Source organism: Trachypithecus francoisi, unplaced genomic scaffold, assembly GCF_009764315.1.
Source record: "Trachypithecus francoisi isolate TF-2019V2 unplaced genomic scaffold, Tfra_2.0 Contig01440, whole genome shotgun sequence".
Lineage (NCBI taxonomy): Eukaryota > Metazoa > Chordata > Mammalia > Primates > Cercopithecidae > Trachypithecus > Trachypithecus francoisi.
Genome location: NW_022681431.1, coordinates 16,710,732 through 16,734,666, shown reverse-complemented (window position 1 = coordinate 16,734,666; position 23,935 = coordinate 16,710,732). Strand labels below are relative to the sequence as shown.

General features: G+C 50.6%; 2 protein-coding genes and 1 long non-coding RNA gene across 19 annotated transcripts in view; 2 read left to right on the top strand and 1 right to left on the bottom strand.

The window, feature by feature from the left end:
• The window catches only part of KIF13B (kinesin family member 13B), a 204,346-nt gene extending 196,607 nt beyond the window's left edge, over positions 1–7,739 (top strand). The window contains exons 38-39 of one of the 2 annotated variants that reach the window (XM_033229868.1): positions 2,717–3,413; positions 4,256–7,739. In XM_033229868.1, coding sequence (XP_033085759.1) covers positions 2,717–3,413; positions 4,256–4,518 — 960 coding nt within the window. In that variant the 3' untranslated portion in view covers positions 4,519–7,739. The remainder of the gene's footprint in view (positions 1–2,716; positions 3,414–4,255) is intronic. The other variant, XM_033229860.1, reaches the window with a different exon arrangement.
• A 2,324-nt stretch (positions 7,740–10,063) lies between these two features.
• HMBOX1 (homeobox containing 1) overlaps positions 10,064–23,935 on the bottom strand; it is a 182,537-nt gene continuing 168,665 nt past the window's right edge. For 13 of the 15 annotated variants that reach the window (XM_033229672.1, XM_033229706.1, XM_033229637.1 and 10 more), the window contains one exon: positions 10,064–23,932. In XM_033229672.1, coding sequence (XP_033085563.1) covers positions 23,795–23,932 — 138 coding nt within the window. In that variant the 3' untranslated portion in view covers positions 10,064–23,794. The remainder of the gene's footprint in view (positions 23,933–23,935) is intronic. The other 2 variants (XM_033229666.1, XM_033229659.1) reach the window with 2 other exon arrangements.
• LOC117094368 overlaps positions 21,916–23,935 on the top strand; it is a 165,388-nt gene continuing 163,368 nt past the window's right edge. Inside the window, exon 1 of one of the 2 annotated variants that reach the window (XR_004441524.1) lies at positions 21,916–22,033. This is a non-coding gene — a long non-coding RNA (uncharacterized LOC117094368). The remainder of the gene's footprint in view (positions 22,034–23,935) is intronic. The other variant, XR_004441526.1, reaches the window with a different exon arrangement.

The window sequence follows — 23,935 nt, the reverse complement described above, 5'->3', positions numbered from 1 at the left end:
TACTTCTATCTGAACTTACTTCTAAATATCCCAGTGTATGCTGGGCATTCAAGAATTTGTTGTGGACGGGATGGGGTGCCCCCTCCCCCGGGAGTGGTGCTGGTTTCTTCGCTGAGGCAGGTTTTGAGCATCCCCGGTCAGCGGGACGGTCAGAGCAGGCCCCTTGCCAGTGAAGGCAGTAGCTTCTGTGGTTCATCATGGTGGTTTTCGAAGCTTGGACTTTTCCAGAAATCTCCAGAAATGTCTCCTTCAGTGGCAAGGGTATAATCCAGAGAAGGCACCTGGGTTTCAACTCACAAATCAACTCCAGTCGAATGAGGGCGTGGCCTGGAGTGCTAGTCAGTGCTTTCCACCATCCTGCTCCCTCCTTTGTTGACACTGCAGCTCTGCCCCCAATTCCTGCCTTTTTACTTAGCGCAGCCTTGGATAAGGGCTTTCCTCTCTGGAGAACTGTTGTAGAATAATGTGATGATCCTTCCAGCCCAGCACAAGCCAGTGACTTCCATGGAGGCCAATAGGATGATGATACTTGCAAATCTGAGGCATGCAGCTGGCCTCATCCTGGGACAGCCTGACCTGGCCGGCCCTTAGCGCCAGGTGCTGAAGTGACAGTGGCTGGCCTCACCCGGGGTGGGGGCAGGGAACAGAAGCCATTTCAGGTTACCATTCAGATTCCCGGCTCTCGTAGTTTTGCGTGTTCTTCCCTGCTAGGTCAGTGATATTAAAACTAAAATAGAAGAGAATAAATAAAAAACATGGACAATGTGCAAAGGAAAAATGATTGAAGGATTGCCTAATCTTTTAGAGTATTTATGCTGGTGACAGTTATTGATCTATTGGATTGAGTAAATTTTGCAGCCTAGAGATTCATCACAAAAATGGGCTGTTAATCTCAAGAGGTGCCGTTAATTTCACACCCTGAAAGCGTGGCTGGTGGGGAAAAGAGGGCCCCTGGAAACGGGAATATAAATGACAGTTCCTGGGAAAATGCATGATTTATCAAGCTGCTGAGGTAAGCCAAGTAACTGTAAGAGACTTATAGATCTCAGCCACTTCCCCGTTCAAATAAATCCTGTATTTCAAATGGAAAATGACCATTCCTGTAATATAAATAATTTTTCCGTAAATATCGGAAAACATATTTCTTCTGGATAGCAGTGCTCTCCACCCCACCAGTCTCATTCCCTGTTCCTGCCTTCTCCTTTTCTTCGGTCATTGTGAATAGGAATAGAAAGATGATCTGGCAGCTTCTTTACATGGCTTCCATTATAGATGAAAGAATACCCCAGGAACAGTAGGATTTGGGCAAGTGGTGGCTGCTATGCCCCCATGAGATGTGGGCATTTCGTGTGTGTGTGTCCTCTGCCTGGGTGACTCAGACAGAGTGACCGCCATGAGGAGAGCAGCTGGCCTTACTTGGTGGCTTCTCCCTGGGGGCTGCTTCCTGGCCTCTCTCCGGGGTCTGAGGCACCCCCAGCCCCTGACATGGCACCTGCTTTCCATAGCAGCCAGAATAGCAGCCTTGGAGAGAAAGGGCCACGGCCCACAGGGAGCCTTTGTCTCCCTCCTCGTCTGCCTCTTCATCCCCCTCCTCGCCCCCCTGCCGCCTTGCCCAGGATGCCCAGCCAGGCTGCAGGCCCGTGGCTCCTTGTTGGTGCCTGAGCTGGCCAGGCTGTGCTGAGCATGTTCCGGTCCTCCAATGAGATCATTGTTTAGGTTTTGCCGGAGAAAACAGTGCTCTTGTGGCTTCTTTAGTGACTTAGTCTCTTCGTGAGGTCAGGGGTGGGCAGGGCCTTTGTCTCCATGGGAGGAAACTCTCGCCCTAGCAGGGTTTTAGTGTGCACCTACTGTGTGCTGCCCTCTGTGGCGAGGGGACTTGGTCTTGGTAGCATGCTGGCCCTGCATGGCAGGCGCTGTATTCTATTCTGTATGAAAGGTAAAAAGTAGATGGGGCAGGGGCTGTGGCCATGGTCAGTGTTCTTGATCCTGGGCACACAGCACAAGGCCTGCGGGGTGCACCGTCGGCCCCACAACCTTTGTCACTTTGGAAGCTAGGGCCACGCAGCCCTAAGTGGCAGAACCAGTGTGGGAACCAGGCCTGGCTGGGTCCCAGCCTGCCTGCCTGCCTGCCTGCCTGCCTGCCTGCCTTCCTTCCTTCCTTCCTTCCTTCCTTCCTTCCTCTTTCTTTCTTCCTTTCTTCCTTCCTTCCTTTCTTCCTTCCTTTCTTCCTTCCTTCCTTTCTTCCTTTCTTTCCTTCCTTCCTTCCTTCCTTCCTTCCTTCCTTCCTTCCTTTCTTTCTTCCTTTCTTTCTCCCTTTCTTTCTCTCTTTCTCTCTCTCTCTCTCTCTCTCTCTCTCTCTCTCCTCTCTCTCCTCTCTCTCTCCTCTCTCTCTCCTCTCTCTCTCCTCTCTCTCTCCTCTCTCTCTCTCTCTCTCTCTCTCTCTTTCTCTCTTTCTCTCTTTCTTTCTTTCTTTCTTCTTTCTTCTTTCTTTCATTTATTTATTTATTTTGTGGGGATGGGGTTTCACTATGTTGCCCAGGCTGTTCTTGAATTCCTGGGCTCAAGCGATCTTCCACCTTGCTTTCCATAAGCACTGGAGTTACAGGCTGAGCCACTGCCCCTGGCCTTATGCTTTTTTCCAAGTCAACGCTGCCTGTTTGGATTGTGTTGGGAAGTTTTCTGTTCTCAGCCGCGGCTTCCCCCTGTCCCGCTGCAGGCTCAGCCAGAGATGGGCTCTGACGTGCTGGTGCAGACGATGGGGCCCCCAACCTTGAAGATCTGCGACAAACCCGCCAAAGTGCCTTCCCCACCGCCTGTCGTAGCTGTCACAGCGGTCCCCCCGGTCCTGGAGGCACAGGACGGCCCCCCCAGCCCCCTGAGTGAAGCCTCTAGCGGCTACTTCTCCCACAGCGTCTCCACCGCCACCCTGTCGGACGCCCTGGGCCCAGGCCTGGACGCTGCGGCCCCGCCTGGCTCCATGCCGACCGCCCCTGAGGCCGAGCCCGAGGCGCCCATCAGCAGTCCCCTGCCGCCCATGGCCGCCCCTGCTGAGGAGCCCCCTGGCCCCCAGCAGCTCGTGAGCCCGGGCCAGGAGCGCCCGGACCTCGAGGCCCCAGCGCCCGGCTCCCCCTTCCGCGTCCGGAGGGTGCGGGCCTCGGAGCTGCGCTCCTTCTCAAGCATGCTGGCCGGGGACCCCGGCTGCTCCCCAGGGGCCGAGGGGGACGCGCCGGCCACGGGCGCTGGGGGGCAGGCCCTGGCCTCTGATTCTGAGGAAGCTGAGGAGGTCCCGGAGTGGCTCCGAGAGGGCGAGTTCGTCACCGTGGGCGCCCACAAAACAGGCGTGGTGAGATACGTGGGGCCTGCTGACTTCCAGGAGGGCACGTGGGTTGGCGTGGAGCTCAACCTGCCCTCAGGTGGGTACCGGGCATTCTGGGCTCCAGGGTGGTGCCCGGGGTCGGGGAAAGCAGGAGCGTGGCTGGCCTGAGAGGGGACAGGGTCCGGGCGGGAGAGGAGGGGCCGGGAGGCAGCGGATTGGCTGAAGCTGCAGGAGCGGCTGAGCCTGCGGGGGTGAAGCTGGGGACAGGGCTAGTCCCTGGAGATGGCGTGGAAGATTCCTGATGATTTTGGCTACAAAGATGCTGTACCCATCCCCCCATCGCCATGGCTGCCCCTGCTCCTTTTGTTCTGGTCTACCCCGCTCTTGGCTCTCCCTGGACTCTGCCTTCTCATCCTTCTCGGTAGAGCCTCTCTGCTTTGCCCTTCGAGGAGGCTCTTCCTCACCCCATCCGGACACATCTCGCTGGCCTCTGACTCGCCGTCATTTGGCAGTTTTGCCCGTTTCCACTTCATAGATTCAGCAAAAGAACCATTCTCCCGCCACCCAGCCCAGGCCTGGGTCCAGATGGAGAAGGGTCTGTTCACCCACGGGTCGGACCAGCTGTGCCTTAGTGGCTGGCCTGCACCTGCGCTTCCGCAAGGCGTTCCCCAGGGCCTGTCACCTCCTACCTGAGGCTGCAGGATGGGCTGTGCATCCTTGGTCACCACTGCTCACTGTCCTGGGAGGCAGTCACTCCGTGCCCTGGCCACATTCACTTAGCCAGTCCCTGCCAAACAATGACCAGTGTCTGAGTGCTGACTGTGTAGGGCCTGTGCCACGGGGTTGGCAGTGTGGGCACATGGCCTCTGCAGAGGCGAGGGAGGTGTAGGGGGGAGTCTGCAGCTGGGCTGCCCTCCATGTCACCCTCTCCCTCCACAGGTAAGAATGACGGTTCCATCGGCGGGAAGCAGTACTTCAGGTGTAACCCCGGCTACGGGCTGCTGGTCAGGCCCAACCGGGTCCGCAGGGCCACGGGCCCCGTGCGGCGGCGCAGCACAGGGCTCCGGCTGGGTGTCTCCGAGGCCCGCCGGAGCGCCACTCTCTCGGGCTCCGCCACCAACCTGGCCTCGCTGACAGCTGCCCTGGCCAAGGCCGACAGGAGCCACAAGAACCCTGAGAACCGGAAATCCTGGGCCAACTGAGCCGCTGCCTCAGGGCGAACTCTTCTTGGGGTGCCCGGCCCCTTTTGAGCCCTGCCAGTGACAGCCCTGGGGAGCCAGGAGCCTGGTGGCCTCTTCCCCAGGGGCGGGGCAATGAATGCTTTTTGCACGACACAGGGCTGGTGACCTCCCTGGGCCTCTGGAAGCTTTGTTTCTTCTCTACCTGGGGAAAGTGGGGCCTCAGCTGTACCTCCTCAAGTGAATGGAAGGTTCTGGGTGCCCGCAGGGGCTGGGGGATGCTAGGACTGAGGCCCTGGGTGGTGCAGTGCCTGGCCATCTTGCTGTGTGCCTGTGCCTGGGGCCTTATGTTGCTCTTTCTGTCATTTCCATTCTGGTGGCCCCACTAATGTCTTAACCTAAACCATAGTTGTAACCAGTGCCTTTCCTCCCCACTGGAGGGCAAGCCCCCCTCCCCCAGGATGTCCTGGCTCACTCCTCAAGCCCCCCAGCCTCCCACCCTGGTCCCAGGTTCCTGCAAGTGCCTCTGGGGACCCCCCAGCCTCCCACCCTAGTCCCAGGTTCCACAAGTGCCTGTGGAGGGCCCTGGGCTCTGGCAGATGGCCCTGGTGCCCCAGGCGGGGGCCGAGGGCCTGAGCCCCCCCCCATCCCTCCTCTGCCAGGGTTGCTTAGTGGTTTCTTTGTGGGTGTTTTGGCATCTTTACACCTGGAAAGTCTCTTAAGTTTGCCGTTGATTCCCTTCACAGAAGGCTTGGAATGTATTTATTTATATTTATTATTTCAAAATCCGAATCATTTGCGAGCCGCAATCGTCGTCTGCCTGTGTATGGGGGCCCAGGGCCTGCCTTGCACGTTGCAGCCTCTCTGGCCATTGCAGAGCTGCTGGCCTCCTGCCCAGGTGGAGGGTCCTGGGGGCAGCAGAGGATAAAGCCCCCTCCTCACATCCTCTATTGCGGATCCACAGTGGCCTTACTCTTAACTTGGATGAAAGCAAAACCTGGGAGAATGATGTGCTTCTGTAGTCGGTGACAGAGGAAGAGGTATTGCTACTTGATTTGGTGCACTTTTGGTTTCTAGGAAGGTCTTTGGATCATTTTAACTTCTTGGCAACTCCCAGACCCTGAGAGTGTAGGGCTGGGACTTGGCGGCTGGGCGGGTACAGGGAGTGTGCCTGGTTTGTCTCCAGACCCTGGCAGCATCCACGCCCCCAGGCCCACTGTGCATGGTGCAGGCGACACAGCCGGAAGCTTCCAGGGTGGCCTCCACCTCCTTGCTGGGGCACTTCTGCTCCTGGAGCCTTTGGTGCCAGGTTTGTGGGGTGGGGGTTAGTGTCTATGTGTGGAAGGCCACCAATCTAGGGACAGGAGCCCTAGGTCAAGATTCATACAGCCACTCTTGGAGCTGGTTTCTAGTTCTCATATTTAGACAACACCTAGAAAGCGCTGTGGAAGACTCGTTCTCCAGGGTCTCGAAGCCTCCGACGGAGTGGTCTCTATGGTGGGCCTGTCCCAGCCCTGGCTGCGAGGACAGGTTGTCTTTTTCTCCCCAGTTGCTGTGAGGGACACAAAGGCCGAGGCCGGGCTGGCAGAGGGCCTGGCCCCTGGGGGGAGGCACTCCCTGCAGGGCTCTCCCTGTTCTTAGCCAGAGTTTCGAGGGAACCCTGTGGCACCTGTCCCTGGATGAAGAGCTGTCACTCTGCCTTGCCCTTTAACTCAACCCGCTTCCCAGCACAGCAGCTTTCTTTTTAAAACCTGTTTCACTAAGAAGTTTGTTTTTGGGTCTGCTGGTGTCACTGTGGCCTGGGTGAGAGGCCGGCACTGCTGTTGCCCTGAAGGGGGGAGCCCCTGGGCCATGTAGCAGGGATGCTCTGGGAATGGTGGTTGGGCAGTGTAGGTGGACCTGGAACTTCGTGGTGGCTGAGCCATCCACCCGGCAGTGGCCTCCTGTGGCACCGTCTCGGGAAAGTCCTGGGGGACGTGTGTGCCATGCTTTTTACCATCGGTTTGACTCACAGTGGAGTAGAACGAGCCAGAGTTCCTGATTGGAGCAGGTGGACTTGGGCCCAGTCCCTGTTCACTCTTGCTTCTCGGTGCAGACTAATGTCAGCTTGTGACTGGGAAAGAGGGATGTGCAGCGATGTGGTCGCTAAGGCATTGAGCCCCACCAACCCCGGGCCAGCGATGGCAGGCAGGAGGTGCGGTCTCAAGAGTGGCGGGCCAGGACGGGCTGGCCTCCGTCTTCTAGTCTTCTCTTCTTGCCTCCCTGACCAGCAGACTCTCCTCCCAAGAATGCCTGCCCGCCCACCCACCTTAGGACTCCTGAAGTGCTCCTGGAAGGCCCCAGGAGTGGCACCTTAGTACGGGTCGGCCCGCAGATGGCACCCGAGGCCGGGAAGGGCAGTAACCACACACGGTGCTGTCAGGGATGGGGGATGCTTCTGGAGGCTCTGCCTCCCCACTGCGTGCCTAGAATGTCCCTGGCCCTGCCCCGCCACTTCCCTTGGGCCCTTGTGAAGGACTGAGGCTCCAGGGTGAGGAGGCTCACTTCTGCCCAGGGCACTGCATCCAGCAGCAGAGGGGACAGGGGGCAGGCGTGTGACTGGAGTCCCGGGGTGCTCAGGCCTGACCAGAGGGAGTGGGAGGGCAGAGCTGAGGAGGGGGAAGGCGTTTCTGGTCCCACCAAGGTGGGCCTTGTGTGTTCAATAAGAGAACGGAGCTGGGAAGGTGACTGCTGGAGCCTGAGAGGTGGAGGTGTTCAGATCCCCCCGTTACTTCCTAGCATTTTCTCCTCTTGCCTTAAAAGTTCCCTGTATGTGAAACAGGAAGTCCTGAGTGTGTGTGCATGGCTGTGTGCACGCACACAAGACGGGAGTGACCCTGTGCTTCCTGCCCAAGATACTGACCCGTTGAACCCCAAAGCATCTTTCTCCGCAGAGTCCGCGATGCCGTCCTGGTGGGCTGCTGACACTCATGGTGTTGGGGGGGTCTTGGAACAGCTTCTCTATGTGTGGATTCGTGTAAATGCGAGGAGTTCACATGTAAAGAAGTGACTTTGATTCCGGGATTATATTGATTTGGTACACAGTAAATGGGAGTTTAAAAAATCCAAAGACTGTAATGACTTGTAAAGACTCTAATGATTTGTATCAAGTAATGAACTAAACCACCTGTAATTTTGTACCATATATGTCTTTCCATCAAATGACCAACAGCTTCTCAATAAAACCAGATGATTTCTCACCTGCATCATGTCTGAGGTCACTCTTGTTGCTTCTCCTTCCCCTGACCCCGACATAGGGTTTTGGGGCTCCTGGCAGGCCATCCTGTCATGGCGTAGCCTTGTTCTCAGCAAAGGTGGTGGTGGGGCTTTTCCAGACTGAGACTGGGAGGAGGAGGATCAGGGAACAGCAGCAGGCCATGCTCGCCTCTCCAGCCCATGGACTCCAGAGGCCGAACTCTTCATGATTTGGACCAAAGAGCCCAGGGAGGCCCCCTGGTTCCGAGTCATCTTTCCTTGTTTGGACTTCAGCCCCTTACAGAAGCCAGGAACCATGGAAACTTTCTGGGACCCTTCGACCCCAGGTAAGTGGTGCTACTGGGAGACAGGTGACCTGGTAAGGACTGTCCTTGGCTCTCAGGCATGACTCCACTGTCTGCCGTGACCTTCGTGTTGGTCCCCACACTGGACCTCCCCTTTCCCTCCAGCTGGGGTGAGAGGACTTCTTTCCCCGCTGCAGAGGTGGGCAGCCTCTGGCAGGGCTTCTGTAACAAGGGGTTTTGGGAAATGGGGGATCATGGTTGCGGGGCTGACATTGGTGTTGCCAGTGAGGCCTGCATTCTGCAACCACCCTGCCCAGCTGTGCCGTGTGGGCCTAGAATGGTACTGATGCTGCTGGGTCCAGCCTTTGAGTCGGGGAAGGTGACCTCGCTCCCTTCCATTCGCCAGTGGATTCCCACTCAGCCACAGGGCCCCAGCCCAGTACCAGTGAGGGATGCCCGCAGCCAGTACATATTCCCACAAGGACACGGAGGCACTTGTGGCCCTGTATAAAGCTTTTCTTGCTGTGCCAGCGAATCAGTTGGCCCTTGGATATGAAATACCCTTGCAAGTGGAGGGCTCAGCCACTCTGAGGGCTGACCAGAGCTGTCCATCAGCCAGCACAGCCGGGCAGGGCTGGGTTACATTCCTCAGTGTAGAAGAATGCTCGGAGACAAGCGCTGCTGAATAATGACAGAAATTTGGCAGCAGGAGATGCCCTGCTCTGAATGAGGCAGGAATCTGAACATAAAATTGATATAGCGCCTAGAGTGGGTCTTACTTTTCAAGCTGCTACTCTCTTGCAACTCAATGAGATGTCTTTTGTTTGCCTAAGGCTGTGTGGTTTTTTCAGAGTTGCCCAGACCCTGAGATGGGCTCTAATGGATGTCACGCCCAGTTCATTCCTTCCACTCACTGTTAGTCGCTTAACTAACACTCACATACTTACCCTGTACCTGTCCTCATGGAGAGTACAGAAGCAAGCTGTCCCGATGGGTGCCATGGTAGGGCGGCACTGGTGCACCCAGGAGGGCCTGGGGGGTTGAGGGAGTTGGCCCTAGAGTGCTCTGAGGACACAGGGCAGTCGGGAGATGTCTGGGCTATGTGGTGCGCGTGGAGGGTTGGGTGGGCTGTGGGAAGGAAGGTTCACCAGTGCTTCTGCTTAAGCAGAAAGAGCAATCCGGGGCCAAGAAAGGGGAACATGGGTGGGGATGTCCTCAGAGCTGGCCCCCGTCCTCACCCCCCCACCCCGAACCCCTCCCTGCCTCTACTTGGCAACTTCAACAGGGTTTGCGGCAGCTGAAAATTTTGTATCATCTTTTCTCATGATGCTTGTGAAGAAGAAAAGACACACGTTTTGTGTCTTAGGTTTCCTCTGAGAAGGGAGAGGGAAGCCGGGGCACCTTGTCCTCGAGTCCTGCTGAAGAATTTGATGCCAACCAATGGAAGCCTTTGGAGAAAACCAATAATGAAGGCTTGGCTTTATTTACTGTGTTTTTTAATTACTGCTGAAGGTGCAGCCCCAAGAGAGACAGAGCTCTTTTAAGAAAATGAGGCTCAGGGCGTGGCCTGGAATGGAAGAGAAAAAGCTGCATGGACTTCAGCCGCTTGGCGTCAGTCAGAGGCTGCACTCCTAGTGCGGGGAGAGCTGCTAGGATCCTGATGGTTTTAGGGACGGCCAGATCTTCATGTGATCGTGTAGCTTGAAGATGGTGGGGAAAAGGCAGGCCGGGTGGGCATGTGCCATACTGAGGGTGCAGTCAGGGGACTCCCAGAAGGCACAGCCTCTCCTGGTGTCATCCAGACACGTGCCAAACAGGCTGGAGGATGAGGGAGTGGGATGTGCAGAGGGCTTTCCTGGCTCGGTGTTGCCCTCTTGCCCAGGTGGTGTGCAGCGGTCCGCGTGAGCCTTCCCCAGTCATTTTAAATGCACAAAGGGACCAATGTTCAAAATGGAACACTTCCATCTCTGTTTGGGTCGGTCACTTCCCAAATAATCACTTTGATCCAAAGAAATCCCAGCCAGTCTGTATTCAGTTATACATTTTATTCTCTAATAGGTACAATACTAAAATAAACACAAATTAAAAAAAAGTTTTATTAAAACAAAACTGTACAAAAAAGCAGTATACTACATTTTAATTACAGAACAGTCTACTGTCCAAAAGGCACTAATCCAGAATAGGAGATACAATGATACAGGACTCATTTAAACTATTTTATTCAATACAATAGAGCGCTTGTTTCTGTGACCATTTACATCTAGAAACAAGGGCTTTTTGCTACAGCCATTACACATTGTTATAAATATGAGTCCTACGGGTGAAGGTGCAGTATCGCTCTCCCTAGAGGAGGTTCCCCTTAGAGGGCCCACCGTGGAGCTCAGAGGCGGATGGCAGCAGTGGGTGGGGCCTGGGACCTGCCACATGGTTGGCCCGTCAGCCCCTGGGCACCCGGAGCTTGTCTTTCAGCCTGGCCTCTGGTGGTTGGTTTCTGGCCATTACTGGCAGCCACTTTCACCCCCTCTTGTGTTTTAGCACCGGCAAAGTGGGTTCTGAGGAGCTCCAGGTAACTGGGGCTGGAGGTGTGGGGGATGAAGCGTCAGCAGCGGGGAGGCATTGTGGTAACCTGATATGAAGAAAGGCAGCAACTACTCAGAAGAGGGAGACGAAGCCCAGGGACAGCCGATGAGCCGGGCTACAGCCAGGCAGAGCCACCTGCTGCTTTCTGGGCAAACTTCTGGCCCCAAAATATGAGGGGCTGTTCCAAAGTTCAGAGACATCCTGTGTCCTTTCCTGGTGGACCCAGAAAAGTGACATCGGATCATCTTTTGTCTTGGAAGTTGATTTTTACGAGTGGGATTTTGCTTCCCAGAGGGAAGTCAAAATACAGTGACCAGCCTGAAGTGGGGGAGCCCTTTCCCTCCCTCAGTCCCACCTCAGGACCACGAGTGGCTCCAGGTCCCAGGTCCCACCACACCGTGTAGGGGAGCTGAACTCTGTTGGCTTACCTGTCCGTGTGTGGTGGCCAAGATAACGCTAAGCCCCATGTTTATTCTTTAATGGCCTCTGGACCTCAGGAAGAGAGATACTGCAGCTTTCCAAACAGTGTCATACACATATAAGACAAAGACAGGCATCTGATGTTAACAAAAATAAGTAACAAAGAAATAGGATTAAACCAAATCTCTTCTCACAGCATCCTATACTACATCCTCCTTCTGCTTAGCAGAAAATTGTACGTACACAAAAATACAAATACACAATTTTGTAGAACAGTCTGATTTTAATATATTTATATATATTTATATTTATACGAGTGGCAGGTTAGTTCATTATATAGAGCTTTTTGCACTTTTGGCTCATACGCAACAAGGCTTATAAATTCAGCTTCAGCTTTCATTCAGGTTTATAGCTTTTGAACAATTGTTTTCACATTTAAAGCAGCATCCAATTTGCACTAGGAGTTTGTGGTGACTATAGGAAAGACAGGGTCAGGAGGTTATCGAAGGGGCGGGGCGGGGGAGATACATTCCAGTGTGTGTGGCGATGGACGGAGGATGCCGTGGGACAGAGCTTACCATGATGGCCCCTTGAGGTAGACTGAACACCTTACAGCAGACTCAGACACAGGTGTGACTCACCCTCAGGGACACATGGTGTACAAGATGGACAGGGACCAGAGGGACTAGAGGAGACGCCAAGGGGAAACACGAAGACGAAGACACACAGCAGCCGCGGCAGGGAGGAGCGCGCTGCCCCCACGCCCACGTGGCAGGGATCCCGCATGGCCCATCTTAGACACTCGACTTATTTGGTGGATGCGAAACACTTCAGCCAATCCCGAGGCATCTGCTCCGGGGTATCCGACAAGATTACAGCCGTTAAGCTTGCTTTCCATTTCATAACTTGCTGTGCAGCTAGTTACCATCCCCATGCTGAAGAGTAAAGCAAAGGTGCCGTGGTTCGGCAGTGGAATCCACCCCCAGCACTCTGCTCGCGCTGGAGCTTTCAAGTCCGGTGACGTGAGAACAGACTAGGACTCTCTTGCTGCCTCTAATTGCATTTCACTGTCGCCCTCCCCAGTGCTCTGCACTCCCGCTTACATTCATCTCTTCCCTAGCCAATTACAACTAGGGTAATCAACAAGCACTTGGTAGAACCTGCAAAAATAGCATCTGGAGAACTGAGGGATGATGCACTGCCAAGGGCCTGGTTTGGTTTACATGCTACAGAAAAGCCTCATTCTCATGATCCCCACAGCACTGTTCCCCCATTCGATCACCTTCGTCAGCCTGCCTTCCCTTCTCTATCAGGTCATAATTCCACTGGCAAGTTTGCCCATGTGTCAAATATGAATACCCAGTGTTTTGGGTCATTACATTGTCTGAACAAAAATGCTGGATTATTAATGAAAATAAAGTGCCTGGGTATGGATTGTTCCATTTTGTAAAACCTTTTAATGCACCAACAAATCATCTGAGCGCTGCTTAGTGATGTGATTTGAACAGAGTGCAGTCACAAAATAATCTGTCGTACACCCATCACAGAATAAAGGCCCCATATTTAGATCAGACTTAAATTATTTTTAAAAAAAGAAACAAATACTCTCACACTCATTTCCAAAGACACACTTTGGATCTGAACGCCCAACTGCTGGCTTTCCCAAACCCTCGTCAGCAGACACCCCGATCCCTCTAGTCTAGGAAGAGAGGGCTCGCAAAGGCAGCTGGGGTTCCAGTGGCTCATGCTGGCAGCTGAGTCAGGCTCATGAGCTAGGATGTTTCGACGCTTTGCCCTCTTGGATGTGGACACATTTCCGACTCCTACCAAAGCCAGAGCTGGAATGCTGCTCTGAGGCTGTCTTGCTCTCCTGTCTTCTTAGTGGCTACTGAGATTTCCCTAAGCAGACTTAAATTCTCTATGAACCAAGACCAAAACCACATAAACAGAAACAGCCCTAAAGAAAGAAACGCTGGAAAACAGTGATGAAGCCAGCCTGATGTGGCTGTGAAGCGATCTCTCCCGCTAGTTTGTCCCTGCCTTGTTCTGCCTGCAGAACGCCAGGGACACTGGAGAGGGGCAGCCGCCCTGTGCCCACCCTCAAGGGCCAGTGCAGGGTGGGGAGGGATGGGGACAGGGCACAGGCCAACTCTCTGGCAGGTTCCAGAGGTCTATAACTTGCTTAGGCACTTAAAAAACATAAACAAAAATTTATCCTTGAAAGGTACTGCATACCCAATGTGACCATGGCCGTGGAAGGCAGGGTGAGCCCGGGGTGGGGGGACGTCATAGAAGGCTGTGGGCTCTTCCAGGGGAGGCAATGATGACGCACTTGGCGTCTCTCGGCAAAGGGAGTGTCCTGCCTTGCAGCCAGGGTGTGTCTGAAGACGCCAGTGCTGTGGTGGCTTAGGGGCCAGGGACTTGACCCAGCAGAGGCCTTCCCGTGACCGTGCTCTACAGCCCCCTGGAGAAGTGGCTAGAAGAGGCAGGGGTGGGGAGGCTCCCAGGGTCTATCCAGATGCCCGCCCGCCATGGGTCTGGGAGGCACAGGCTGCACACACTTGCTTTCTAGGGTCAACATGAGGCAACTACTAGGAAGAGGAGGCCCTTCTGAGTGTTCCGACAAAACTGAGGAGCAGTCAGGGGAAGCCCTGCCCAAGCTCCCAGTGCTTTGAAAGAAAAGCTCCACTCCCCACCTCCAGAACTTTGGTTTTGGTTTCATGGTGCCCGTTTTCAGAGATGCAGTATTAAGGGGATCACCGATTCTAACATAATGAAATGTGGTTTTCAAGGCATACAACAATGCTGCTGGAAAGCAGCCACTGCTGAACACGCGTCTTCATGCAGCCCACTCTTCTAACTCTGTGCCTGCCCCCCGTGAATCTGGTTTAAGAACAAGAGTTCAATGGAACACACCAGAGTGGCTGCTGCTCACATTAGTATGACACTGATGTCATTCTGTGTCCAGCTTAATACCTCCAGCAAATGATGAGGTGGAAAAGTGACTCTCACGAGTTTATGCTGGGATCTTAGTTCCAGTAATCGAAGGAAAGGAGAGGTTTCTGTGCTCAAAGGAAGCCACAAAACATGACTGAAATTTAGACTTAGCCCGAAGTGACAGGAAGTTGAAAAAGTCCTAAAGGGAAGAAGGAATAAACCTTGAAACACAAATTCTGTGACTTGTCACTGCCACAGAAACTGGTTTGTGAGAGCCATGAGTTCCTTCCTAGGGAGGAATCAAACTACTCCCATTCCAAAATCCCAATGGCACCCCAGCCACCACCAGATGCAAAATCTGGACCAATAACAAAATGCAAGGCACATACACCTTTTCTCTTTCAAATTAAAGAGGCTTTTTGGGGACTGGAGGTTGGATAATAACGTAACTATGTACCTATTACAGGTACATAGGATCCAGGGAGACTCTCACAAGGACCAGTCCACAGTTGTGGCTTTGCTTCTGAGATGGTTCCAAGATGCCCACAACAGGGCAGAGCAGATCAGAAGAGAGAGACCACGAGACCGCCAACCCCTAGAGGACCACTTATGTTTGTTGGAAAAGAGGTAGACAGGTGGAGAAGGGAAGAAACGTGTAACTTTAGTTAGCCGAGTCCTCAGGTCAGCTTGGCACCCATGTCCCTTGTTCAATGTCCCTGACAACAGTCACCACAGTTCCACGTGAAATGTGACAGGACAGGAACCAGACCTCTACCTCAAAGGAGCTCGTGCTTCGGCTGGATTCTGGGTTCTAGAAAGTTCTTACACTGAGCCCAAATCAAGGTATGTCTCCAGCAACTGTTACTTCTTTGCAGTCAGGACCCATGAGGAACCAGGGAGGCCTGAGGCAGGGCAGACACTGATCTAATTCCGGAACCCCAGACCCTCGGGTTCTAGAGGAGGAGGGGCCAGCTGGGCAAGACGCTCCTGAACACAGCAGGAGCCCCGAAGGAACAAGCAGGGAAGTGCTACAAGAGCTGGAGAGGGAAGACGGGAAGCGCAAGAAGGTTTCCTGGTCTCTGCCTTTGCTAACTGCAGGCAAGGGGTGCTGGAGTTCAAGTTCCCCTCAGCCACACAGGCTTCCCACCCGGTCAACCACTGCGGCGCCTCCCTGCACTCCTGTCCTCACCACTGACCAAGGAGGAAGACTCTGGAGAGGCTGTAGCATCCAGACCCTCACGGAGGGAGTTCAGCTCACAGAGGTGGGGGCGATATCACAGCGCGCCTGGGGGGCACCTGGCACTACTGTGTGAGAAAACAAACCAGGTTAGTGTTCAGAGAGGGCAGACCATCCTATGCGGTCTGTTGTTTGAAGATGAACGTCCTACTGAAATGAAAGAAACGAGGGGAGACTTGCCTTGCCGTGGGCGAGGTGACTTGCTTGGTGTTGGGTCATGAGGCAGCACACATGTCCAGCACGGCGCCCCGCACACAGTATGTGCTCAGAAAACACAGGCTGTATTGACTTTGGGGTGCTTGGGAGACCTGTGCGTTTGTCTCTGTCATATTATGATTTACAGTGGTGGCATCTTTAGTTTCCTACAAGAACAAAAGCCACGTATTTCATGGGTAAGCACTGCCTCGATTTTCACTGATTTTGGTAAGCTGAGTTGTGATGGAAAGGGGTGGGGGCTGCTGATAAAGGAATATATGGTTGGGGTTTTCTGAAGCACCAGAGTGGCCTGCAGAAGCATTTAGGAAGGGAGGTGTCTCTCCAACTTCAGTTCTTTTGAAGTAGCACCATCCCTGAGGCAGCACCTCTAATACCTTGATCCCTAAGACAGGGGCTCCATTAGGTTTTAACTGTGGTGTTAATTGTTTTCTCTGAGTGTAGGTGGATCATCAGAATGTTCTGCTGACGATTTTAATGCATATCTCACAAATCATAGAATTAGACCCATCCAGTCAGTTCTTACCATCTCTAATCTTAAGATGGATTCTAAATTCTAATGGAAATAGTCATCTTTTAGCAGCTGGGAAAACAGGAAAAGGAATGCTGTACTCTTTGGGGTCATAAATCTGTAATCATTCCAATTGTCATAAAGATAGGATCTCAAAGAAAACAGTTTAACAACTGCATGCATGGATCTTGAATGCAGATGTGCAAGCGCTGGGTGGGAATGAGGTTGCTTTCAGAGCCTATAGGAGGAGGAATACTGAAGGAATACTATACATTTTTTTGTAGGTATTTTGCGGGGAAGGAAAAGATAAGATTCCCAAGGCCTAAGAGCCTTTCCCTAAATTCTCTAGGTGTGTGTATTTTCAGGGAAGAGGAAAATTTTAAATCAGCAGCCTACTTCAGCATTCTCATGAAACTGAATTGCAACTAGCATTTCAACTAGGTTAGGATTCCTTTTGGTATATGGAAGGGGAAAGATCTGTACAAAGAGAAGCAGCAACATATGAAAAAAGGCCAGAGTTGTACTCTCCCCAGTGGCTAGCCAAACCAACCCTGGAGTGTCCAGACCTGGAAAAGAAAAGGCTCATGGTCCCAGGCTCACCCAGCACAAATGTGGGCCTCTTGGGCATGGAACAGCTTGCAAAGGGCCATTTGGCACTATGTCTGGTGCTGGTATCCTTGTAGACTCATTCTTGATCATATAATTGAATAAAGACCTCTGCAAGTGATGGGGGAAAAAAAACAAAGCCACATTCTAGGGAAAGGTGAGTTGGTGACTCAGCAGCTCCTGTCCACTGTGACACTTCCGGAGAAAAGTAGGGGACCATGGTCAGGGACTGTGTATGGCATCAAGCCCACATGATGTCCCGTGCGACAGGGAGCACGGAAGAGACAGGAGGAAGAGTGGGAGGGAGAGAACATGAACTTGAATGCCGGGGAGATGCTCACACTGGCATAGCGGAACGGGGGGAAGCCTCAGGGCAACAGCGCCGGCTGGAGGGGGCACCTGCCAAGGGGTGTGAGAGGAGCGCACAGATACACGTGTCCCATGCTCCAGTAGCTTTACAATGTCATGAATAGTACTCTATTCATGCCCCCACCTGTTTAAAGCCGGCGTTAGTTGTGTGTGTCCTGTCATGTTGTCTGAGTCTTAGGATTCAATGAGGAAACCTTGATTCAATTTTCTGTAAACTTCTGTTTGGGAAATGCTTTCTGATAGTGACAGCAATGGAAATATCAAGCAACCAAGGGAGATCTGAAGATCCCAGAGAGCCCAGCAAGCAGCAGTGTCCTCGAGTTAGGCAAGCAAGGGCCCTGAGCTGGCCAGACCATGGGCTGGAATGCACTGGAGGCTGGTCAGAGGGGCTCCTTCTGGGGTCCCGACTGTGGTTTCTGCCAGAGGTGGAGCAAGTTGGAACTGGATGTTGAATGAAGTTTCAAAGAACTTAGAAGTCAAATGGGGAACAATAATCAAAGGCTTCCATTTTGAAGCTGAAACAACTCCAAATTCTGCTGTTTCACTTAGGGGAGAACAGAAGCACCATGTCATTATTTTAGTTTACAGAGCTGCTGTTCCAAATGTTCTTGGGAGCATTAGTGCTAAGAGGGAACAGGGGATGGGAGCGCTGCCATTTCCAATCACATAAAGGACAGAAATTCTTTTAATTATGACCATGCCAATCTACATCCTGCTAAAACAGCTAATTACATGTCAGGAGGACACTCAGTCATTCAGAACAATTGCCATTATATTTTTATATATTCATTCTATGCCACCCCCCTCAATTACCATGGTTACAATTTGAAAAGATTCAGTCCAACCTTCATTTGATCACAGCACACCAATGTGAATTTGAGAGTTAATTATGGCTATACAGAGCCACTCTTACTTAAAAGAAGAGAAAATGAAAATGGAGTCAAGGGAGCAGGCATCCCAAGACTTCTCAAGTGGGAGCCAGGTTGTGCATGCCCACGCCGGCCGCACCAACCAACTGGAGGGCAGCCAGCCGAGCAGGCACGGACACAGCTGTCCAGACTGGGGCCGACCAACCTGCAAACCTGCCACGTGAAAGGAGTGTCAGGAGAGGAGAAAGGCATGGCTCCGCTTCAGCTGCATCCCTCTGGATGCGGTTATGGGGCTGGCTGATGAGACAGACAATGGGTGTGGCATGTGGGTAGTAAACTGTCTCATGGTGTAAAAATGCTTGTTACATTCCATGTGAACAGAATCAACTAGAAAGTTCTGCCACAAATGTCATAGGAAGAACGACAAAAAAGAGGTTCAGTGCTCCGCATGCCTGTAATCCCGAGGCATCTATGTCACTGAGAGAAGAATGGGCAGCCAGCAAATCTTCCCTCCCTCCCCTCATGTATCTCTTCCCGTCTTGATTTAAAACAAAGCCAGTGTTAGAGGAGACTGGAGTTTTCAGATTGCTGGCTTGCTTTTTGCTGCCATTTCTATTCCTCATCAAGAAAGAATAATACAGCTAATACTGAAACTTTCAATTTACGAACTTCCAGGTTTGAAAATACATAGATATGAACAAAGTTACCTTTCAGAGATGAGTGACTCAACTATTGGCTCTGCAAGATCGCAAGACAGTAGCTTATCACTTTCAGTTTATAGGTGGAATTGAGGGACAGCCTTTCCAAACACAACCTGTATGTGAGAGGAGTTTCTGTAATCGGAAAACAGACTGTTGACTTGTATCCGAGAAGCCTTTCCTATCACCTTAGTATGACAGTTCTCTGGAGAGCTGTAAGGAAATCTTTCTTTTAAAGTGGTGGTCATCTTTGAAACCAAGCATGCTTAAGGAAGTAGAGCACATTACAGGAAAAGAAAGGCCCTCTGCTCTGACCGCACACCACCATAACATCCTGACAGATGACCTGGCATGGACAGCTGCCTTTCCAGGAAAATCTTGCACTCTCATCAGGGAACACTGGACTGGATAACTTAGGTATTCCTAGGCGAAGTCAGTCAGACAATATGGAAACGAAGAAATAAAAAGAGGGCTTTCAGGGCACGCAGCTCAGTTTGCCAAATTCAACATGGCTGACAACTGATCCCCAAATCCCGCGTAAACACCCTTGCTATTTAATGAGCACAAGCAAAAAAAAAAACAAAAAACAAAAAAAAACAAAAGGAATGCCTTATATGTGTCATTCCCACCCCTGCCCCACGACATCCCCCCACCCCATCCCACACTCCCCAAAGATACCACCAGCAGGAGTTGGGCAATGTGCCCAACTTTCACTTGGGAAATCTTGACAAATCAATCCGGCTCAGTAAAGCTATAAATGGATTTGGCTGGTCTCAATGCAGCCCCAATGAATACAGTAGTAAAACATTACTAATAGTCACAACAAAATGACAAAATCTATCACCACTCTGACATGATTCAGATCACAGAGATTAACACAGAAACCAACGCATAATGGTGAGGGCCAGGGTTCTTCAATGTAGTGTGCTATTGAGCACAGGATCATCAACAAGAAAAATTATTGCCTAAGAATCTGTTGGGACACACTGGGGAAAAAATACTCTGGTTGTTCCCTGAACAACAAAAGACAAAAAACAATTTTAAAAGGCAGAGCCACAAATTAAATGGGAAGACTGCTTCTAACCAAACCCTCTGAAGACCAGAGAGTAAAGACTTAAGACTTCACATTTGTAGGAAGAGGAAGGGAGGGAGGGTGGGTGGGAGAACATCTGTGGGAAAGGGATCATTTCCACTGTTGTGGGCAGAGATGATGAGGCTGGTCAGTGGAATATGTAGCTGGTCAAGACAGGGAGGAGTGTTTGTGTTAAGAGATGGACCACATCCAGCTACTTTTCCCTGCTGTCACAAGATTAGAAAATTCCAGCAAAGAAGTCAGCTTAAGGCCTTGTCAGAGGGAAACAGAAGAGGAGCTATTCACAGACAGGATGAGGCTGGAGACTCCTGATTCAATGAGTCTGTTTATACTTGGTGCCTGATGGTTGATATCCAAGGGAGAAGTTTCTAAAGTCAACATTTCTTAAAGACAAACGTTAAACAGGCAGAAAGGAAATAACTATATTGGTGAATTCTTCAGTCATCTCCTTTGAGGTAAAATATATCTGGATACATGGACCTAACATAGGTGGTGATCACTGAATGGGCTGCCACCATAAATCTACCAAGAACTAGAGAACTGGATGTGCACACTTGTGCATTAATGATTTTCCTCCTCTGCCCCAGGTTCCTTCTTCCTGTGATGGGCCATGGGAATATGAATATGGGGGTGGGGTGGGAGGACTGCCCTTGTGAGTGACAGGGGTGGGGACTGTCCAGAGTCATAGGTGGGTGGAAGGCAACTACATTTATTAACCATTTAAAGGACTGTGATTTTGATTGTGAAGAAAATTGCTGTAAGGGCACTCCAACATTACTGGCTTTGCTGAAACAAATCAAAACATCTATTTGGGACTGAATAGCACTGAAGGGCTCAGATAAGAATGCAGTGTGTTGCCCTCCCAGCCTTCATCTGCTGTTAGGGTTATCAACAGATGGGCAGAGATCTCATCAAGGTGGCCCATTTTAAAAGGTCCCTGTGTCAGTGTTTTTAAAGTTTGGAAAGTTTACCCATCTGACCATAGTAATTCAATTAAGGTGTCTTTAAAGAAATAAATTATATGAATACCTATTGGCAAGTTCCCCCACATCCCACTTCAAAAGACTTTTGAAAGTCTTCCTCGACAGGAACAGCCCCTGCAGGAGTCCCCTGGGGCCTGAAGGAGAGAGTGAAGTACAACCTGGGGCGGGGCGGGGGAAGCAGAACCACCAAGAAGCACACAGTGTGAGTTTTTAGAGCCTGGCTGCTTTCCCTTCAGTAATAAGGAGTTTAGGGTTTCTAGTTTAATTCCGCCACTAAAACCTGAAAAAGCTTAAGGGATAAATATACTACCTAAAGACACTAGAAATATAACAGTAGCAGCGCCACACACCATTACAAGAACCAAGGTGGCCTGGACAAGATGGCAGAATTGAACCTGGTGACAAACAGAAAACTAACGGATTTAAATCTAGGCCCAGAGGAAGTAAATTCTCACTCTTGGTGAAAAAGCAAAAGTGACATGTAAGGCAGTGGGTCTTCAGAGCAGCCAGCGGTCTTCTCCAATGACAAGAACAACTGTGGGTGGAAGATGCCTTCCTCCTATTCCCACTGAGCTCTCCAGGACATTCTCCTGCAGTGGCAGAAATATTCTTTCAGTTTCACCACATTGCCATATAGGGTCTGGTACTGCCCTTCATGGATGCGAACTTGCCTTTATTTTCTGAAGCTTTTTTTCTCCCGTAAAGGTGTTAAAACAATGAAACCTTTGAGTACATCTACAACAATCTTTGTATTTCTTTAGAAACTGCAGCTGTCTTAACAGTTTGAGTCTGTTCCTTTAAAAAGACTAGCAAGTACAAATGATACTAGCAATCCCATGATAAAGAAGCTATCAATTATAATAATCTCCTTACAATCAATCATGGATGTGGCTTGTCAGAGTGGATATTTCTCTGTCTCCTTGTACTTTGATTCAACTGAGAATAAGCAGTCAAAATTCCACAAAAATGGAAATATGTTACATTTCCTTTAAGCAAAATAAAAGGAAAGCAAGAGAACACAATCTCCTAATTGAAATAAAAAGTCAGATAAACCAAGAAAGAATATGAGTTGGCAGCGGGGGGGAGGCTCATTCCTGAGAATAACAAATGCTACTCTTGAATTTGTTGGTTCAAGTAATACAGTAAAACAGAAGAGACGGCTCCACTTTACTTCAATGCCTGGAAGCTGAAAAAAGTACATATATTTTTTCCCCCTGAAATCCATGGACAACAGCAGGACCAGGCCCTGCATATAGCTCTTTAAAGTCACAGACATATATAAGGTGGCACTTTCATGCCCTCTTGAAGACTTTCCTCACACTCACATAAGCAGGATTAACAGATAAGGAAATGACGCAGTCAAGCATGTGCCTTAAGTGGAAGGAGACCAGCTGGAAACTGGCGGATATTCAGTATCTCCTGAATGAGAAAGAAAATTGAGGAAGGTCATTGAATACATTTGGTGGAGGAGGATGGGTGAAGAGGTAAGGAAATGGCACCTTCCTTTTATAGAAACTGTTTTCAGGTAATGGACAAAAAGAAGCCCTGCTTAACAGCCAGCCCCACATGCCCCTTTAAACAAGGCTTCATTATACATAGGAGAGATGGAGCAAGGCAGAAAATCCACAGCAGTTGTGCCTCTTTCAGACGCACCCTGTGCTGCTACATTGAAGGCTCTTTCCTCTTACCCGCAGTGACAGTGTGTCATTTAATCGGGATGCCAAGAGATCATTTTCATACAAGGCCAGCAGATGTAATTTTCTTTGATGCATGAATAGTTCATCATTTTGCTACTAGATGACAAGGTGATCACAGGGTGACTTTATAACGCAAGTTCACTGTTTGGTATTTTGAGTTCTCAAAATGAAAAAAAGATTTATCAAATATAAATATCTTTAAAAAGTAACAAAAGTGCTACATATGTGATCAAGGAAAAAAATTCCATTAGTTACTGCCGCTTAAAGTAGATTAAACTTTACAAATATTACCACATCCATTATCAATATGGCTTCCAATTATTAAATAAATTGCCTGTAGCAATACAGCTTTTCACACCTCTCCAAGGACAGAGTAAAGAGAACAGCAAAGCAGTCCCATCGTGTTCTCGTACAGCCACAATGTGAGTAGGAAACGTCCCCTGCTTTTCTCTGCTCCTGTCTGGGCAAGTGTCTGCATCTGTGACAGGCAGCACAACCCCACTATGAAGTCCTCTAGCGACCTCTCAGATTGAGGGGGCTTCCGTTTAATGGATACAAACACTGCAAGTTTTTTCATTCATTTTTGACCTTAGCTCCATCCTTGAAAGACTTTTTTGGTAGCAGGGAAAGGGGACACTGACAGGAGGCAAAGCAACTTCCACGATGACCTCCAAAACTTTTCCAGGCAGGCACTGCTAACTGTGCCACGGAATGTACAGTGGTTCTGAAAACTGGACTTAGCATCCATTGGACATTCAGCTCATACGTTTTTTTCCAATGCTCTCAAGCTGGGCTTTTTTTTTTTTATGACGTTTGGTTTTTGTCTTTGTTTTTAATCATGGTCCCAAAGGCAGAAGGCAGTATTTTATCTACTAAGTCACACAGCTTGTGAGAGGAAAGGATGTCTGTGTCAGGCATGTTAACTTCAAACAAAATCTGAGATCGACTTTTTCCATTGACATTCTTAGCACAGCACCCAAAGAAGTATAATCTAGCCACAGTGTGGCTATAATGAGGCACGGCTTATTGCAGCTGGAAATCAATTATCCTCACACTGAGGTGGGGATTCTAGTGTTCCTTTGACTCTGTGGATACTCCCCAAATGGTGTCTGTCATTCCTGTGCCACAACCTCAGCTTGCATCCTATCAGTCTTGGGGAAGGAAAAGGGGGTACAGACTAGTGTTACAAGAATCTAAAGGTACCCAAGATTTTACACATAGCCTAATATTTGAGAACGGAGGGCTATCTAAATACCTGGAAGCACTTTCTTGGAATGCTAAGACGGAGCAGCAAGATTTTCTAGCCTCACGGGCTGGGAGAGGGAAGTTTGGTTGGTTGGTTGGTTATTATTTACTGGGAATTAATACTGAGAGAGTATATGCAAAGGCTGAGGGCACCATGCCATCTTCACAGAACAAGACCCTAACGGCTACCTGACATACAAGAAACTGCAAGTTATACTGTAAGAACACATGTTAAGGACCGAGGAAAGTCTGCTAAGGTGCTACGTCTAAACTAAGTTAACTTGTCGTGTTTAACCTCCCTGATCAGTCATCATCCAGGGCCTCTGTCTTGATTTCGTTGGCTCCTTGTCGGGCCAATGCCAAGATAGTGTGGTTGACTGCTGCCATTTCCACAGCTAATGAGATGGGGTCTTGGTGGTCACTATGGCTCGTACTGTCATCCTA